Below are 20,000 nucleotides of genomic sequence, written 5' to 3' on the forward strand. Positions count from 1 at the left end.
ATAGGCGGATAAAGCCGGTTAGGTACTTTAGATCCTCAATGCCAGCTTCATTCTTTTGGGTTTGGTTCATTCAGTCTCTCATCATCAACACACACACACACACACACACACACACACACACACACACACACCTGCCTCAGACGGTCACTTCACTGCATCAAGGCAACACACACACACAGCTGAACACTGGAGAGTCTGAAAGAATGGATCCTCACTGAGACTTCCACAGAGTCTGAAGCCTCCTGCCATCATCTGAGGCTTTACCAAGGTGGTCCAAAGAGACAGGACCCGGCAGAGAGAGAGAGAGAGAGAGAGAGAGGGAGAGAGGGAGGGAGAGAGAGAGGGAGCGGTCCCGTCTCCAGAGGGCCCTGGTCCAGGATCAGCAGCCAAACCTATTTCAATCTTGCCTAAACAAAGCATAGACAGCTCCTTATTGAATTTGCCGCAAAAGAGCTTTCAAGTCCACCAAAGAGAAGAGCGACCGCGCCGAGCTCTGACCCGGCCGCTCTGCTGTTAATCTGCTGCTCTGGATGTGGACGCCTCCGTCGATGGACACTCTGTGAGAGTTACACTTAGAGTCACGTCGGCTCTTTAAAGTGGCTTCAGCACGAGCGATGACCACACGCCTGGAGCGGACCAGTCTGAAGGACTCAGGACTCAAAGGCTTAGACTCTGGACCACTTCACCATAACTCTCCCTCCTTTACTCTCCCCCTCTCTCTCTCTCCCCCTCTCTCTCTCTCTCTCTCTCTCCCCCTCCCTCTCCCTCTCCCTCTCCCTCTCCCCCCTCTCGTTCCCTCATTCTCTCCTCCCTTCTCTCTCCTCTTTTCTTTAGTCCTTTGTTAGGCGGTTGCTTCCTGCGGTGAGCATGGCACTGCCCAGGCACATGTTCTGTGGTGGGCCTGATTACAGCCCTGCCGTAGTGCTGACATTGGCCCGCGTCGACTCTTCATCTATAAACACACACACACACACACACACACACACACACACACACACACACACACCGGCCTCTAAGTTCCACCGACTCTGCCAGCGGCTACCGCGGCATGACTTCACCCGGCAACCATTCCTTGCGTCAAACAAAATGCCTCTGTCACCAGAAAAAGGAGGAGAGCCGGGGTGGAGGGAGGGGGGGAGGGGGGAGGGAGGGAGGGCGTAGGAGACGAGGGGAGAGGAGAGGAGAGGAGAGGAGAGGAGAGGAGAGGAGGAGTGTGGATGTGCGGTAGCTGCGCGCTGGGTTCGATGTTTTCCACCGCAGTTTGGGAGCGCGGTGGGTAATTTTAGCTGTAAAGGCCTCGCAGGCAGGCAGTGTGTGTGTGTGTGTGTGAGGCCTCATCTGAGTGTTTGCAGGACCTCCTCATCTTCACCACACTTGAATGAGTGCAGCTTCATCCCTAACAGCCACAGTGATCCCGTTTGAACGTCCTGATCCAGAACCTGATCCACTAACTTTAAAGGTCTTTGTGCCGTAGGAACGTCTTCACTACGAGACGCTGAGCCAGCACCTGGGGAAGCTGGGGGAGGAAGCAGGGAAGATGGTTCACCGGGTCATCGACCTGACCAGACCAGAAGACCTGGACGGTAAGACCCAGCCTCACGTTTCCCCTCAGGCTGCAGACGGTGCTTTCCTAAAATCTGTTACTTTGCGTGGAAGTTGTCGTAGTAACCTAGACGCACAAATGAAACAAATGGCAGGAAGAGAAGGAGAGGCCGGCCTTAGAGGAGTGGAGTGGAAGGTAGAAACAGTCACATCCTGTTCAGACTAAATTGATACCAGTGACCCAGAACACAGGGGCCCCTCAAAGAAGAGGCGCCACTTCTCGGGGCCTCCACCCCCCTCTTTCCCCTCCTCCCTCCTCCCTCCTCCCCCCTCAGGACCTCGGCAGCAGAAAGGCATCTGCCAGAACGTTCTGAACACGCAGGTATTCGGCACATGCAAATATTTATTGTGCGCCTCGTAAAGCCGGGGGAAAGGAGAACGTTCCATGTCAACAAGTTATTATCCCTGTCAATGCCAGACGAGACAGACAAGAGGACGGCTTCTCCTGCCTTCCTCTGTTTGTGACACACACGCCATCCCACCCAGCACAAGTATGCAAACACAAGCAAGCAAAGACAGGCAGCCTCAGCGCTCAGCCTCAGCTCCGTGTGCTTTAATGAGTATTCTCTAAACGGAATAAAAGAGCGCACCAAGTCTCAGAACACGGCGGATCGGCGGCCAGCACACCTGTTTCCCATAAAGCCTGCTGTGTTTACAGGCGTCGAGGGGTTGAGGAGTGTCACCGGCGTTTAGTTTAGAGTCAGACGAGTAAACAGTGAAGCAGAGAGGAAGAGGAGTGAAGATAGAGGCCACGCTAAACCTCCTTTAGACATTATTACTCAAGCTGCACCCCCGGGACAAAAAGAGTAAAGAAACCAGCCTCCTCCTCTTCCTCCTCTTGCTCCTGCCTGGACACGGTAGACAAACGTCTCTTCTCTGCGTCCCACACACACAGGGAGCAACATCACAGAGGCGCGAGTGTTCCGGGAGGCGCGGGGCCGAAACAACAACGAGCCGCACATCAAGAGGCCCATGAACGCCTTCATGGTGTGGGCCAAGGACGAGCGGAGGAAGATCCTGCAGACCTTCCCCGACATGCACAACTCCAACATCAGCAAGATCCTAGGTGAGGAGAGACGACGTTCACACACACACACACACACACACACAGAAACACACCTGTGTCTGTCTCATCTTTGTCTCATCTTTGTCTTGTATGTTGCATCAAAGTAAACAAACTACATTACTGTCGCTCAATCACACACTCACTCACACACACACACACACACACACAGGGACAGGGACAGGGACAGGACGCAGGGTTTCTTACCGTGACCCTGCAGACTATAAGAAGGCCCAGTGTGTTTCTCCTCTCCTTCACACACACACACACACACACACACACACAGAGCTCCTCTGTGTTTGGCCCCGGCGCTGTGATGGATGCAATCAGCTCAGAAGTAGCCGTGTTGATACTCGCGTCCTCCACACAGATTGCCATTCACGCCGCGTTAAGCGTGACGGTTGTTCGCGGAATGTGGGCTTCTTAAGACGGCCACTGTCTGCGGCGAGCGTACAGAGAGAGAGAGAGAGAGAGAGAGAGAGAGAGAGAGAGAGAGAGAGAGAGAGAGAGAGAGAGAGAGCCGCTCCTGAGCCACGTAGCATTCTCTTAGGTGAGCTCTGTGTGGCTCTGTGTGGCTCTGTGTCGCTCTAATAAAGGCCTGGTTTGTGTCCGGGCCTTCCTGTGATGTGTCCCGCAACAAGTCTTTGCCGAATTCGTTCTATAAACTAGGGAGAAGCTGTAGAGGACAGCTGCTCTCTGCTCTCTGCTCATTATGGAGTCCAGAGCCGATGATGGCAACAACCAAGGCTCCATTTAAACACACACACACACACACAGCACTCCAGTGACACACCAGTGGACACCAGAACCAGAACAATACAGGAATTAGCCTTCTCCCCAGATCCAAACACGAGGTGACGGTTCCTCCGGTTGAGCCTCTGACCTCATCTCCGTCTCTGAGGTCGCTCAGATTCCATTCAGCTTCTTTGGGTCGAGCGCTGGCAGAAGGCACGGATCTGACAATTCTGGCAAATACAAAGAAAACTGAGATCTGTAAATACCACATGGGTTATTGTGTGTGTGTGTGTGTGTGTGTGTGTGTGTGTAAATGCCCTTTTGAAGTCGTTATCCTCATGAAAGGCGGTCAGACATACAGGGAGATAATGAGACAAAGTTCTGACTCATTCGACGATATTAGAAGGAAAAAGCAGCATTCAAAGTGTATAATAGTTTACCTTGTGTGTGTGTGTGTGTGCGCGTGGTCGCATGTGTACAATACACACACAATAACACAATAACACAGCTGGAGCTCAGGAGTGGGTGGCAGGACTTAAAAACCCCCTCGCTGCTTCCTGTGTCAAAGAAGTACAAGAGTAGTTTGTGATAAACCTTGATAAACAGAGCAGCGAGGCGGAGTGTGTGTCTGTGTCTCTGTGTGTGTGTGTGTGTGTGTGTGTGTGTGTGTGTAGTCATTTGTCAGAGCGGCGCACAGATGTGCAGCGTTCCTGCGGTAACAGCCCTGTCCACTTGTCGTCTTACCGGAGTACACAATGTATCATTCTTCCAGAGCCAGGAGAGCGGCGAGTTTAATCTGCTCCTGATTTCAAACAGCCTGCTCGCGCTCCGACTCTGTGGTGTCTCTGCGTGAAACGTCCGGTCCTCACCCAGGCGTTCCCTCCTAGCGGCCCTGTGTGAGTCTGTGTGTAATGACGGTGTTAAGGCACAGCTGGGGTGACAGTAACGTTCACCTCCTCCAATCACTGATCGTCGCTCATCAGATCTGTTTCACCACAGACTTGGTGTTGCTGCAGCAGATCAGTAAATCCTGTCAGAACCCTTCTTCACTCTCTGAAACCGCTAAGTCTTAGTAATGCCTCTGCTCAACTCTGGTTAAGTCTTTTTATTTTACTGCTGCTTCCTTCCTTTGACGTTTTAAGACGCAGATATTCCATTTTGTTTTGCTGCTAAGCTAAACTCTTCCCTCTCCTCCTCCAGGCTCTCGCTGGAAAGCCATGACCAACCAGGAGAAGCAGCCGTACTACGAGGAGCAGGCCCGCCTCAGCAAGATCCACCTGGAGAAGTACCCCAACTACAAGTACAAGCCGCGGCCCAAGAGGACCTGCATCATCGACGGCAAGAAGCTGCGCATCGGCGAGTACAAGCAGATGATGCGCTCGCGCCGTCAGGAGATGAGGCAGTTCTTTGTGGGGTGAGCGACGCCGTCTGCGGCCATTCCTCCCTCACGTCTTAGTGGCGTGTAAGTGCTGGCCTCAGTCAGCAGCCTCAAAGTGGCTGTCAGACGTAGGCGGGATTCAAACCGTAGAGGTCGAGCAACGCGGTGTCAGTGGAGTGGAGTTAGCTCAGTTAGCTCAGTTAGCTCATTTACCTCATATTTAGCTCGTTAGCTCGCGTATTGGACGGGGTTCAGTGTGTTGCTTCGGAGCGTTTTGCCTCGTTGGGTGTTGGACCTGTGACTCTCTCCTCTTTAGTGAATCCCTTTGGTGCTAAATTAACCGAAACGATCGCCAAATGTCTTTTTCCTTTATTTTGTAATTGATTTTTGTGTTGAATTCCCCTCAGTATTTCTCAACCTAACCGCACGACTCCTCCATGTGAGGTCTTCATCTCTATGCCATGTGTTCACTTTGACTCCAGGAGCTGAAAACCCTCCGTTGGCTGAGGGTTTTGTGGAGCGAGACTGTTCAGGCTTATGGAGATTATGTTGAAGAACACTTTTAAGAAGAAGGTCCTTCACCGGTCCGCCTGCTGGCTGAGCTCAGAGCCTCTAACCCGAGCCTCTAACTGCTCTCTCAAGTGCCTCGCATTTCTTACAGTGTAGTGAGCGCGGCGGCGAGGGGAAAAACAGTGGCATTGTCTTAATAGGAACCAGCCGTGGATGTGTTTAAAGCCATCACAGCGGCCTGCAGTGGAGATGGATTTACCAGAGGCCACGGCTTTGAATAGGAGCGATTTTTAATAGCTTGTCATTTATTAAATTAGGACAATGCTGGGCGCTTGTGGGCAGTGAAATTGGACACAGACAGACATGGTGGAATATGAAATGTAAGCAGATGTTAGAGAAGGAGAAGGAGAAGGAGGCGGACGTCACAGGCTCAACGCCACATCGACTGTGTGTGTGGTCAAGCTGCAGCACAGAGAGAGAGAGAGAGAGAGAGAGAGAGAGAGAGAGAGAGAGAGAGAGAGAGAGACAGACAGAGAGAGGCCTGGACTTTCGATCACAGCTCAACCAAACGGCTGCCTGGAGCGCGCCGGCTGCGTCGAGCGTTCTCCCCCCTCAGCCAGGGCCGCGCTCTTTAAAAGAGCTTAATGTGAAAATGAGTGTGTCTGCTGTAATTGTTTCAGGAGACAGAGAGGGAAAACTGTTAGGTGAGAGAGGCGACAGCACATTTTCCCTGCTTGATGTGTTTGAGTGGAGCAGCTGCAGGCCTCGTTTGAGTGATGAGCGTTTATGATCATTCCATCCATAACTGAGCGGGTTAGCTAGGCCGCGCTGGGCTGCTAGCTCCTGTCAGGACTCGTCTGACCAGAGGAGACGCTCGCAGATAAGAGGACTCACAAGTCAGGCTGGCTTCAAAACACTCGCTTCAAAGCCTAGCTAATGAGTCTGGATGTGTTCAATCAGAAGTCAGTTCGATTTCAACCAGCAGCTCAGTAAGATCAGCTTACTGTCAGAACCTGAACTGGACCTCTGCTCTAACTTTGGTTCCTTTCTTTCTTTCTTTCTTTCTTTCTTTCTTTCTTTCTTTCTTTCTTTCTTTCTTTCTTTCCCGTCCTTCAGGCCTCAGCCGCCGATTCCCCTCGGCAACAACACAGGCGGCGTCGGGGTCTACCCCGGTGCCATCACCATGGCGACCACAGCCACGTCCTCCCCTCACCTGACCTCAGACTGCTCCAGCAACTCCGCCAGTCCCGAGCCGGTCATCCCCGTCATCCAGAGCACGTACGGGGTGAAGGCGGAGCCCGGCGCCGGGGGCGGAGTCTTGGACCTGCCCAGCGGCCCAACCAACGGAGAAGAAGAGATGGACATGTACGACGACTTTGAGGACGAGCCCAAGTCAGACTATAGCAGCGACCACGAGACACGGGAGGCCGTCAGCGCCAACTGAGCCTCTCAGCGTGTCGGCTGGAGGAACACCTCCATCGTCCTCACACACTTTTTATTGACATAGTTTATGGCTGAGACTCGAGGCTCGGGGCGTACAGTCGGGACACGCCACGTCCTGTACGGAGGGGGGAGGAGCCTACGGAGCCCGGCTCAGCGGACGTGCTCAGAGAGTTCTGGACACTTATCTTGATGGACATCCATGTGGAGGAGGCGGCGGCTGCATCCTGCAGCACAGCCCCACCTTCACACACACAGACACACGCACACACACACACACACACACACACACACACACACACACACACTGACTATGACTGACTATGAACTTCAGCTTCACTTTGACAATCTTAACCAGAGCGACTCAGAGTAAGAGGAGGAAGCAGGCAGAGGGGATAGAGAGAGCGAGACGAGGAACAAAGGAGCGATGAAGACGTCGCTGTGTGGTTTCTAAAGAGCATGCATGGATTTTTGAAGCATCAGGAGAGAAAAAAAATGATCTTCAGCTATTTGGTCTTAAATGTTTTATGAGTGATTTTAGTTTTTATCTTTATGTATTTACTTTTTGTTTTTTGGACTTTTTTTCTGACGGGTCTCTGCCTGTACAAACTCTGGACTGTCGGAACTTGAAATTTGAGAAGTTTTAATATAAATCTTAGCTCTTGTAGTCTTATAGTCTTACTTTAGTTTCTATGACTCATCTACAACCTGCTTACATGACATCATGACTGATGACATCATGACTTTATGACTTTACTGTTTGATGTTTTTTTTAAATATCCAGCTCAGGTATGACGTGCCAGCTTGTGAATGTGGTTTTGTTTTGTTTTTCATACAAAAGAGCGATCGAGCTTCACAAACAAACAAAGGGAGACAAATCCCTTTATTATTATTATTATTATTATTATTATTATTATTATTATTATTAGCGTCAGGTACCCAGACATTGTACAGTTTTCCGTCAGATGTGCCAAACCTTCACTCACATTCACTCTGGATGTCGTAGTCTTAACTTCCAATGCTGCAGAAAGTCTTACGCAATCAGCTCTTTCTACCCGGCGACCCGACGAGATGCTAACTGCTGGCTCCGCCCCCTTCTACCCCCCGGCCCCCATCAAAGGCAGAGCTCAGGGAGGATGTTCGGTCACACACACACTCCCACACACACACACACACACACACTCTGGTGAACCCTCCAGTGTGAGGATCTGAGTCTCCTTGAATTCGGCCTCGTTGGTGCTCTCATGGATCTCGTGGCCTTTGGCTCCTTGAAGGCCAAACACTGGGAGGTTTCTCTCTCTCTCTCTTTCTCTCTCTCTCCCTCTCTCTCTCTCTCTACCAAATGCTACTGTTTATCCTAAGCGTCTGTCCCTTTAAACAACATGAGTGTTTTGCTGCGACACTTTAAGGATATAAAGTCTTAAGGTGGTCCCTCAGACAGATGAAGCTACTGTAGGAGGATCTGCTCTCTGATCCCTTCACTGTATTTCTTAAACATGTTCTCAAACCATACTAAATGTATAAATGTTCTTATTTTTTATTCTAATTTGATTCTTATCTTCCCGGCGTCACGTCAGAGAGACACACAGAACAGAACAGAACTCATGTTTCTTTTAAAAGAATGCATGAAAGCTCCCCAGGTCAGATGTTTCAGAGAGGTTCCCTCGTTTCTACATTTAGATGGAGATCTATAAGTCAATCAGAGAGGAGAACGGAGGAAAAAGGCAGAATCCTCTGGCAACTCTGTGGCATTAAAGCCTGTGAGAGCCAGAGGAGGCAGAGGAGGCAGAGGAGGCAGAGGAGGCAGAGGAGGCACAGGAGCCAGAGGAGGCAGAGGGGCTTTTTCCACAGGCCTCTGGTGCTGCTCTGGCCCAGCGGTCAGCTCCATGCTGTGTGTGTGTGTGTGTGTGTGTGTGTGTGTGTGTGTGTGTGTGTGTGTGTGTGTGTGTGTGTGTGTGTGTGTGTGTGTGCTCTTTTTCCTCTGTTCTGCTCAGATGTCACATTCTTCTACTGAAGACATCACATCCCCCTTTGTCTCCTTTCACCGTCCGATCAGCAGTTTTGAACGTAATTTCCATTTTCAACAGCTGCCTGATCTGGGCCGCTCTCTGGGTTGCTCTCTGGGCCGCTCTCTGGGCCACTCTCTGGGCCACTCTAAGGGCCGCTCTCGGGGCCGCTCTGTGTGCCGCTCTGTGCTCTGTGTAAGCTTCATAATACATATTGCTCTTCATTACCATATCTGGAAATGTTTTCTCTAGGAAACACTTTGCAAGCTGGGACTGAACTTTGGGTTTGCTTGCATCACAGGAAAAAGAGCCACCGCCTGCCACACACACACACACACACACACACACACACACACACACACACACACACACACATCCTAAGCACTGGATATGAATTATTGTTTATTTTCTAGTATTAACTAATGTGAAAGTTTTTTGATTGACAGATTGATAAATTCGAGTCAAAGTCACAAGATGAAGCCTCACACACGCCCGGTACAATGACATCGCCTATTTCTTTTTCTTTTCTTTTTGGTTTCATTGGTTTAAACTCTTCTGTTGCCATAGCTCTGGTGCCGCCTGCAGGGCTCTGATCTCTTCAGGAGGCGACCTCATGCTCTTGTCACTTGTGAGCTCACAGAACTGAACGCAGCTTCACGGTCGCACACATTTTGTGATGAGTATTGTATTTGAAATTCAATTGTGCGTTTTAACATTTCATTGTATTTATTAGCCAGCTTTGGCTCTAAAAGTGTCAGTACAACTTGGTGAGAAAGACAATCAAAAAAATAATAATAAATAAATAAAAAGTAAAGACTGAGATTTTCCTTATAGATCTGTGACTTTGTCTTTGTTTGAGATGTGTTTGTGTGTCTGTGGGTGGAAGCACTTGTGTGCAGTGTGAGTTACAGGTAGAGCTGCATGGATTTGGATTTCCATGACTGAACAGCGCTCCCACTTTCCACACATCTAATAATTACCAACACAAGGCTTTTCTGTTTCCAAACCTCGGCTATTCCACTCTGGCTTTATGTTTTGGTGGCCCATTACCGTAAATGTGGCCTATTGTTCCATTGTGTGTATGTGTGTGTGTGTGCGCCCGTGTGTGTGCACGAGTGTGTGTGTGTGTGAGGTAACGCCACATATTCTGACTGTGCTGTGGTGTGCACGCCACGGCGCCGGTGCTAGCTGCAGCCGGGCCCAGCGTTTGGTGCAGAGAGACAGAGAGCTTAGCCATATGCAGCCACATCATAAATCTAATGGAATTCCCAAATCAACTGTAGCGTCACCGCGCGAGGGGCGCCGAGAAGTTTGTCACACACTCCTTTGTGTGTGCTAGAGCCTGTGTGTGTGTGTGTGTGTGTGTGTGTGTGTGTGTAGCTCTTGGGAGGGGTGTTTGAAATCATACTTGTGCTGTTGCCATGCTAATCTCATTAAACAAATCATCATAATTTACATTTCCTTCTTCCTTTCTGCAGGAGGAACATTTAGCTGTTTGCAAGATGACAGATTGTTAATGTGCGGCAAGAGAGAGAGAGAGTGTGTGTGTGTGTTATTGTGATTGTGTAGATGTGTGACAGAGGGTGTGTGTGTGTGTGTGTGTGTGTGTGTGTGTGTGTGTGCAGTTTAGTTCCTTACAGAATGTTGACACATTCGGTCATATGCACCTTTAATTCCTCTCACAGGGAAACTGAGGCACTTCATAAATTTCCCCTGGTTTCTATATTCTGACAGTTATTGAAGGTTTTTGTAGGTAACAAAAATAAAATTTATCTGAGCCAAATGTGTCATGAATGAGTGTTGAACAAGCAGAGACACTGTGAAGCACCGACGGCTCCACTGTGAGGAATTAAAGAGGGAATAATAAATTCTCCTTCAAACACAAATTCTCTCTACGTCACTAAATCTGTATCATTACGTTTCCACCGTCTTATTTTTAAATAAGTGTAAAAGATTTGTTTTGAAATCAGTGAATCAGTCAAACTGCATCCAGGTGGAAATGAAAGAATTGTGAGGCGTCTGATTTTTCTCTGCACATTGGGGATTGAATCAAACGTCCTTGTTGTTTATTATCATAGAAACGTTCTGAACACGATGGAAGAACCAGCTGGAGACAAGAAGACCCCTATTTAATACATTTAAAATAGGATTTATTAGTAAGATTGTTCATCTATCAATACCCTCATAATTGTACATTTTTTATAAATATCTCTTGCTTGTTTCTTGTTAATTTATTAGATGTTTTAAATGTTTTTGTTTAATAGTTTTTTCATTTTCATCTCATTGTTTTGTTCCGAATGCGGCTCAGATTTTCATCCTGTTGAAAAAACATGATGCCATAAATTGTGCCGCTCGTGTGTTTGTGTGCAGAGACGAGCGGCTCACACACACACAGCTACCTGGTTACCGTGGGTAACAAACTAAATAGTGATCACACACACACACACACTCTCTTTTCTCCGTGTGGAGTGTGGCTCTGACTCGGCTTCTGTCTCGCTCACCCTCGGAGCAAACACACGTTTGGATGTTTCAAAGAAACAAACGGAACCAAATCCTTTCTTCTTCTCCTCCTCACCTGTCGGGGCCTTCAGATCAGGAGGAAGATGAATGAGGACAAAGTGGGCCGTGTTGGAGAGGCTCAGAGTCAGCATGTGTGAAGAGACGGAAGCCCCGGCTCTCAATGCAGCAGAGAGCCGCGACACCCGATCAACTAAACAACACGGACTCAAAGGGGATGATTGACCCTCAGTCGTCCATTGATCTGACGCTGCAGAGCGGCGGGCGGCAGCCAAAAGGCCGCTGGGTCCACGGCACAGTTCAGCTTCATTTGACTGAAGACTTCATTCAGACACAAAGGTTTCAAACCCATCATTATAGTTTAACTACAGCTGGCAGATTAATAAACTCCACCTGCTCACCGGCTCGCTGCAGGATTATTAATTTATTCAGGGAAATTAAAAGACATTTTGTTTTTTTTGCAGCAGGTTGTTTCAATTAGCAGAAATGAAAAGTGGCCTAATTATACTTCTGTAAACTTCTGCCTCTGTGTTGATTCAGCTCAGGCTCAGTTTACCGCTACTGCTCCAAACGCTGCAAAGCCTGATGGGAGGAAAAGGTCGGACAAGCAGGAAGTGCCACAGTTTAACTTTCCAGACGTGTTAACAGAGGAATAAAGTGAACGAATCATAACAAACACACTCAGCACATACCTCCTCCAAGGTCAAATCAGGATAGGTTATATTAATCTGACCTAAAGAGAAAGAAAGGAGGATAAACATGAAAAGACTTTATTTATTAAGAAACAGATCTGTAATCTCTCATTAGATAAAGAATAAAGACGCCTGAAAGTTTAATAAAGAAAATATTACTCTGCTTTGGAGAGAGAGGAGTCTGTCTGTGTCTCTGTCTGTCTGTCTTTTTGATTATTGTTTATCGTGTTCATGTCTTCCTGTTTCATTTCGCAGTTTGATGCTGTTTTGTTGGGTCCATTAAGAAAAGAAGCTCTGTTAAGTTTGTCCCAAAGTGCTACCTGTAGCTTCCAATCACAACAACATCAACAACATGAAGAAGAAGCAGCAGTATTTGTGGAAGTAGAAGAAGAAGACCTCAGCCTGGAGATGCTCAAACAGGTGCGTGAGCCGCCATGTGTGTGTGTTGCGTTGTGTTGTGTGTGTACATTGTGTTGTAGTGTTGTAAAGTTTTCACCTGAATGTCAAAGTTGTGATATAAACGCTGCTGTGATGTTTACTGAGATGTTGTCGCTCTTTATGAACTCTGTGTTGTTGTTTTAAATTGTTGAGCACCATCGCTCGTGCCAACGGCAGCGGCGCTAGCACCGGCGCTATGTTTGTGCAGCACGCGAGCTGTGCTCAGCTGTGTTGATGCTAATGAGCCCGTTAGCCTGTTAGCTCTGCGCCGGAGCTCACCTGTGTGTTTGATATGTTTGATTTTTTTATTCTTTACGTTTGTTTGGAAAAGAAAGAAAAATGTCGCATTGGCTTGTGGGGATAATATGGATGTATAACATATTTATGCTGTGTGCGTGCGTGCGAGAATAACTGTCTTCAGTCATTTGAAGGTGTGTGTGTGTGTGTGTGTGTGAGTGTGACAATATCAAGGATGCAACTTCGTAACATCTTGAAAAAGAGATTTAAAGACTATCAAGTGAAATGGTTTATTGTGTGTGTGTGTGTGTGGCTGATCAACTGTGTGGAGTCATGACAGGTTTATTGATCACAGCTGAGCTGAATAGATAGATACATAGGTAGGTAATGAAGCAGGTTGTTTTCTTTACATGAGTGTTTTATTAATCGCTAAGTGAAATCCTGAGTTAGGCCTCTGAAAAGCTACAACAAATGGGGGAGCATGGCTGAATTAAAACATGAATTAAAAGCTTTTCACTGTGCTTTATGAATTTATACAATTTATCCTGCAGAAACAGACAGATTTTCTTGCATCCTCCCCTGAAGCTGAGTTTTTCCTAGGTTTTCCTCTGGGCCGGGTCGGGAATGTTCCTGGTGTGTGTGTGTGTGTGTGTGTGTGTGTGTGTGTGTGTGTGTGTGTGTGTGTGTGTGTGTGTGTGTGTGTGTGTGTGTGTGTGTGTGTGTGTGTGTGTGTGTGTGTGTGTGTGTGTGTGTGTGTGTGTGTGTGACGTTGGGCTGTACACATGAAATGGACCTGACCAGCATATACACTCATTGTGCACATAGAGGAGGTTTTTCAGTGGATCACTCAAAAGCACAAGATAGAGCCAGGGTTTAAAAAATAAAATAAAAATGAGCGAAATTTTAGAAGAAAAGATTCTTTGAAGCTTTCACCAAATGAAAGGTAATAACAGCTGTGTATTGTCCAAAGTGAACGTCTCTCCAATTCAGTTTCTTTAGTAGCATAATGGTTTGGGAGATAAAGTTATTCTGAGGGGGGTGAATTAGAAATTCAAGGGTCAACCTTGGAGGCCTTGAACAATAACAAAGAGCTAAATGCAGTTTGGGAATAAAAGACTCGTTTGAAAGGAGTTGCTTCAGAGGAGTCTGTGTTTCACTGCATAAAGGCCTATACTTCTTTTTTTAATGCAATTAGAGGAAGAAGAAATACATCACTTTTTGAGGAAAATGGGCGATGGACAAAAGGCCAATATTTTCTCTTTGAGTCAAAGTCCTTGGATCTCTTTAAGTGCATTAGTCCGCTAATTAAATATTATATGTTTAACGAACAATGCCACCTTGAAAGCTGGCAGATTGTTTGAGTTGGAGACGCGGCGGCAGCCTTGATGAGTGGAACCATGCGCGGCCTTGAGGAGGTAAAGAACGCCATTGTTGCTAATCCGCTCCTCCATTGACCCGCCATAATCCTTTCTAGACGTTTTTACAGTCAGATTCTCTTTTGTGCGCCTTATGATAAAGACACTAGACGCAACTGTACAGAGCAAAGACTCAATGACAATTTTCGTGCAGGAAGAATCTAATTTGCAGCGCCTGAATCGCTCTCCTTCATTACACAGCGACATGTCGCGCTCTATTCAGCGTCGTGACGCACCGCACAGGCCGCCAGTTTGTTTATGAGACAAACTAATCAGCCTTGTTGTCAAAGATAGATACTTTTGTCGTTGCTTGGGGCTTCACACCTGACAGTATCCCAACGTGCGTTAGTATGAAAATGAAGCATTTCAACACATTACTGTTTAAATCATGCCTTCTTCTGTGGTGTCACGTAGCTGAGGTGGACTTTTGCTTCAGCGTTTGCATTCTGTGAGACTGAACTGTTGTCCACTACACTGATTGTTGTATTTGTTGTGAAAGACTGAATCCATGGCACCACTCTGACCGGCCAGTAGGGGGCGCTGGTGCAGGGAGGATCAATGAAGCTTCAGTGCTGTTGACAGACAAAGTTTAGATATTTTCTACTTTGATATTTTTGAATGTGAGACTTCCAGACCAGGATCAAACTTCACAACAACAACATGCAGTACCTGTAAATATGGTGGGGGGCAGTAAAGTCAACGTTCAGTGTTCGTATTGTTTCCATTTCATTCGCAGAGCAGAGGGTTTGTGTTTCATATCGCCCCCTGCAGGATATCGTGTTTATTACACATTGTTAAAATCATTCTGGCTCTTTTGCAGTTTTAGTCGTTCCATTGAACTCATTGCTTCTACCTACTACTACAGTTCTATGATTTGGACCCTTGGACACCATTTCCTGTTGCTGTTTGTTCCGCAGGTTGGTGTGTGGTGCTCCTATGGGAGATGGAGTAGGTGGAATGTATTGTTATGTGATGATTGCTGTTATTTCCTTTCCAATATGGGACAGAATGACCCGAGAAACAAACGACCGTCCAATTGATTTGATGTAGAACAGACGTGAGATGGAGAATCAGGGAAATGATGCGTCCACTTTGTCATCATTCCGTTGACGAGCACTCATACTGGTGACGGATCGTACTACTGACTAGGAGCTCATGAGCAGCACTTCAGAGTCGCATAAATACCGGAGAGGAAACAGTTTGAGGGCTGAGTCGAGCTTCAGAATGAGAAGAAGTCCACTCGTGTTGTGTTGGCAGACTGACAGCACCCAAACATCTCTCCCCTCTGTGTGTTGTAGCTTGAAGAGTTAGCACAGGAGCAGCAGGATGATGAGTTCAGTGTGTTTACAGGAAGACGAGGCTGTCAAAACAAAAACTGTACTTTTGTAATGCTTTGTGAAAGGACACAGCTGCACAAATATCCATTGTTGTTGTTTGTTTAGTGTATTCACTTGTTAAATTATTGAGTGATGAAGGACCGATCCACAAAAAGCAGCAGGCTTGTATGTTTCGTGCTTTAGACATTTTATTATTATTCTCCCATAAATTTAAGCACCTTGAGTCTGAGCCTTGGTTGATCTTCATCCCTGCTCAGTCAGCTGTAGAACCACACACACACACACACACACAGTGAAGAACACAAACAAACACACAAGAGCTCATTTGCAAAAACAGAAAATATATTTTTTTGAATGGTAAAAATGTTTTTGAGTGTGTTTGCCCAGAAACATCAATCAAACTGAAGTGTGACGAACAAAAAAAGAAAAAATTATATCAAATAAACAGCAACAAAAAACACTTGAAGTTTGATTGATACGACTGAGAAGCAGAATAAAAATCTGACTTTTTAAATGTCAGACTTGGTGGTTATGTGTTTGTGCTAAAGAACTCTTCAAGCGTTTCATCTCGTTTCAACATTTGGGTCAGATTCACAGTTTTATGACGGAGCTGATGAAGCTCCAAAGAAACCAAATCACACACAGATCGTTTCCACAATAAGAGAGATAATCGTTCCTGTAGCTAAGTTCTGCTCTGGAAGCCGAGCTGTGGTCCAAACAGCCTCCGCTCTGTGTTTGAGGCTTTAAGCTGCTCTGCTTATTGTGGGAACAATTCATACATTTCAGGCACAAGCTCCGTCCTAATTTACCAAAAAAAGACTCATGAACTGTGGTACAACAAGTATTTAAGAAATCACACTGAGAGCAAAACAGATGAACTGAAATAACAAACAACCAGCAGGGTCTTTAACAGCTCCTTCTCCTCCTCCTCCTCCTCCTCCTCCTCCACGTGTCCACAGAGTGTTTAACAGCGTGTTGTACCACGGCACAGAGGCAGAACTCTTGGACAATTTCAGGAATTTACATTAAAAAAACATTTTAGTTCAGCATCAATCCAAAGTATTCCTCTTTCTTCTCAAAGTAGAAGCCGAGTCGAGCTTTGGCATAGCTGAGAGGAGAGAAAACAAAAGAGTCAGACGGCGCAAAGAGGCAGCTGCTTTCTAATGGCTTGGTTTTCACTCTGTGTGCACGGTAGCGAGGCAGCAAGATGTAGAGTAGAACTGGCCCAGTGTGTTTACTTTAATGTTTTACTGCAGAATGTGATTTTATAGATCTGTGTTTACTTTTCTTTTCTTTTGAAATAATTTTGCTAGATTTGATTGATTTTAATGATGTAGTTTTGAATGAATTAGCCTTTAACATTAACGTCTCATTATCAAAAGCAAATCTGTACGAATGAGAGGTGGAGCAGAGGAGCCTTCCACATTTAAAAATGTTTTATTTCCTTTTTTTTATGCCTCTCGTCATGCAGCGTTACAAGGTTGCAGACCACACACACACACACACACACACACACACACACACACACACACACACACACACACACACACACAACCCTGACAGATTGTAGATGGATGAATATGGAGGCAGTGGGTTTGGTGGCAGGATATGAGAGAAACACAGGAAGCAGAGAAGTGACAAAACATCAGATCATTTAAGACAAATTTTCATTTTTTCAAGTTTCAAATTTTTTCTGAAACTATCTAAGATACTCTAGGAAGGTTTGAGGGTGAACCCGGCCACTAGGGGGTGCAGAAGGGTGGAGCAGGAAAATATAAAGGTTCTCCTCCGCCTGGTGTTGAGCCGTGTAAGGCGTCTCTGACTATCATGGGGCCGAGCCAAGTGATGTTTACGTTACATGTGGTAATCCATACGGCAACATCCAGGTTAGCCAGGTAGCACGCTAAGCAAAGTGGAGGTCCTTCTCCTTCACCACCTCCTCCAGATCCTCTTTGGCCTCCACATTACATTCTTTGTAGCAAAGGCTCTTAACAGGACAACAAAAACCTCCACTTCCACTCAAATCTCTCCCAGTTCTGATTGAGGGCGTCTAGACATGAATATGACTAAAAACCATATTTGCTGAGATGTTTTCTCTCTCCATTCACCGCCTGCCTGCACAGCGATGCCATTAAGAAGCAGACACATTAGTTGGAAGTTAACGAGCGCCTCGGTGTTTCCCCCGGCGTGTGATATGTATATGAGCTGCAGGTCACGCCGCAGGTCTGCTTTTAGCTCAAGGTGGGCCTCGGGCTTTTGTTTGCAAAGCTGCCGTGACAACGCGGCACTGAGTCGTTTGTCGCTAAAGCGCAGGCTGAAAGCTGCGGCGAATGCCTGGACGCCTTTCAAAAAGTTTAACGGCAAGAAAACAGATTTTGTATTTGTTTGAACCGTATTATCTAACGCTTCAATAAATGTGATGTCTGAGTAGTTGAAATGGAGTGAAGTTTCAAAAGCACAGAAAATGGATGCACAGGAGTTTGTGCTCTAATCAGCACTTTCAATGAGCTCCTCAATGCCGAAGCTGTTTTCTCTCTCTTTTATTGCTGGCTGAGACAAAAACATAATTCAGGCACATGCCATTTAGTTTTCTATATTCTGTCGCTCCCGTTCCCCAAATGTGTCTCCAGGTAGAGCTGCTCTCAGGATGATTGTGTCTCCATTAACCCCAGCGTGTGTTGTTTTGCTCTTTACAATCTCTCCTTTTGGTTCTTTTCTGGTTTCTTTGGTGTCGTCTCTTCCCTGCTGGCCTGCTGGAGTGTGAGTGCTGCAGGCTGATCGTCAGCCGCTCCAGCGCAGGTCTGAGATTTGGCAGCGGATGAGAGTGCGTAAACATTTTGGGGAGGATTGTAACTTTTGGGTTTTAGCGAGCAGTTTTCACTTGGCTGGGCTGAGTCGCAGCTGTGGGCTGCTGGAGATGATTGACAGGTGGCTCCATATGTGAGACATGAAGACTTTCTACATGTGTGCTACGCTCACACATTGTTCCAGTAAGGAATCATGTACAGAAGATTTTTTTTTTTTAAATATTGCGAAAATCTTTCAAAATTCAAAAAAAATTATATTAATCAGAACTTTCAGATTTTCTTTAAAATTTAATTAAAAATTATCCTCCCCCACTCTTAATTGTCATGTCACCTGTTTTTAATCATGATGTCAATTTAGCTATAATAATTTCCACAAGCAACAACAAAAGTTGTCAACCTAACACAAATTTGAATCCCACATTTATTTCTTAATTCGCAACATTTGGACATGAGCTGTAGTTTCATAATTTTCCCTCAATTTCTTCAAAAGTACGTCAGTTCCTAGATGTGTTCAGCTGTTTTTGTAGTCGTCACCGCTCTGCAGTCAGAACGTGTTTGGAACCAGACAAACCTTCTCCCTGCTCTAATGAGCGACTCTCTACTTTCCTCTTAGAATCATGCAAAACAACCAAAATCACCAACCAATAGACTGGTATAATTGGGACATTCAGATTTTTTAAAGGTGAGTGAAAAGAACTTCAATATCAGGTTTTCAAAAGGCAAAAGAAGCCCGGTCACAGCGTTTCAGGCCTGTAATCTTATTATATTCTGACCTGTCACACCCACACACACACTCTCTCTCACACACACACCCTTCATAAGTGGAATTATATCTGAGTATACCCATTTAAAAGAACAGCAACCTTCACAGACGATCCCATTCATCCCCACTTTTATTAAGGCCGACACCTAAAACTGCTGTGCTTAACGTTTATCATCATCAGAGATGAAACTGAGACCTTTTCTATTTAGCACAAGTAGGGGAAAATGAAGTCCCTCCAAAGCAGGTATTCCATTTCACAATGTGCTTTTGTGCGCACAATTCCCCCAATTTTCATCGTCAGACTTCTCCAAACAGTGGGCCTCCTCCTCCTCCTCCTCCTCCTCTCCTTCATTTCCTCATAATAATGTCTTTGTCAAATAACAGCTCCCCTTGCCAACACGTCCACAAATCTAAACCGCTGACTCGCAGACACTTTCAGCACATGAATAAACTCATATAAGGCGAGTAAAGGGAGGGCGGGCTCCCATTCCCCCTGTGGCTCCCTATTGTCACATCTACATCTGGCTCTGCTTAGAGCACAAGGCCCGGGCGACGCCTGTCACTTGTTGGGAAGTCAGTGGAGATTTGGCTCAGGGGAATAACAGTGAGAGGAAACAGGCCTAAACACACACACACAAACACAAATACACACTTTACTTCCCATCTCCTTTGACAAACCTCCTAAAAGCACAATGACCCAGTATCATCTTTGTGTTTTCATTCATAAAAATTCACCTTCAAATTGTTCTGGAACCATCTGCCGTCTCTTTACTGAAGTGAAAGTAGCAACGCACAAATAATACCAGTGACATGGAGTCGGGTATTAGGAGGAAGACTTAAGTTTAGTTTAGTTTGTTGTGGGTTGAAAGTCTCTCTTGCAGTCAGATGAAGAAAGATTTGAGGCTCTGATGTTAACGATCTGATCTCTGCTTTAAAGTCTAACTAAGAACTGCAGCCATCACCTAGTTCAGATGTGTGTGTGAGTCTGTGTGTGTGTGTGTGTGTTGGGGGACCTTCAAACGTTCTCCTTGGTTCCCCATGGTTACTGTTGCTCTCTGAG

The 20,000-nt window shown here is 46.3% G+C and overlaps 2 protein-coding genes across 4 annotated transcripts in view; one reads left to right on the forward strand and one right to left on the reverse strand.

Moving 5' to 3' along the window:
* The window catches only part of LOC142995956 (transcription factor SOX-6-like), an 88,227-nt gene extending 78,678 nt beyond the window's left edge, over window positions 1-9,549 (forward strand). For both annotated transcript variants that reach the window (XM_076146819.1, XM_076146820.1), the window contains exons 12-15: window positions 1,475-1,583; window positions 2,498-2,668; window positions 4,601-4,814; window positions 6,405-9,549. In XM_076146819.1, the coding sequence (XP_076002934.1) occupies window positions 1,475-1,583; window positions 2,498-2,668; window positions 4,601-4,814; window positions 6,405-6,732 (822 nt within the window). In that variant the 3' untranslated portion in view covers window positions 6,733-9,549. The remainder of the gene's footprint in view (window positions 1-1,474; window positions 1,584-2,497; window positions 2,669-4,600; window positions 4,815-6,404) is intronic.
* Window positions 9,550-15,744: 6,195 nt separating this feature from the next.
* Window positions 15,745-20,000, reverse strand: part of LOC142995959 (ethanolamine kinase 1-like) — a 16,465-nt gene continuing 12,209 nt past the window's right edge. For both annotated transcript variants that reach the window (XM_076146824.1, XM_076146823.1), the window contains one exon: window positions 15,745-16,478. In XM_076146824.1, the coding sequence (XP_076002939.1) occupies window positions 16,409-16,478 (70 nt within the window). In that variant the 3' untranslated portion in view covers window positions 15,745-16,408. The remainder of the gene's footprint in view (window positions 16,479-20,000) is intronic.

This window comes from Genypterus blacodes, unplaced genomic scaffold, assembly GCF_046128005.1.
Source record: "Genypterus blacodes isolate CSIRO-AG114 ecotype Tasmania unplaced genomic scaffold, CSIRO-AGI_Gbla_v1 ptg000034l_1, whole genome shotgun sequence".
Lineage (NCBI taxonomy): Eukaryota > Metazoa > Chordata > Actinopteri > Ophidiiformes > Ophidiidae > Genypterus > Genypterus blacodes.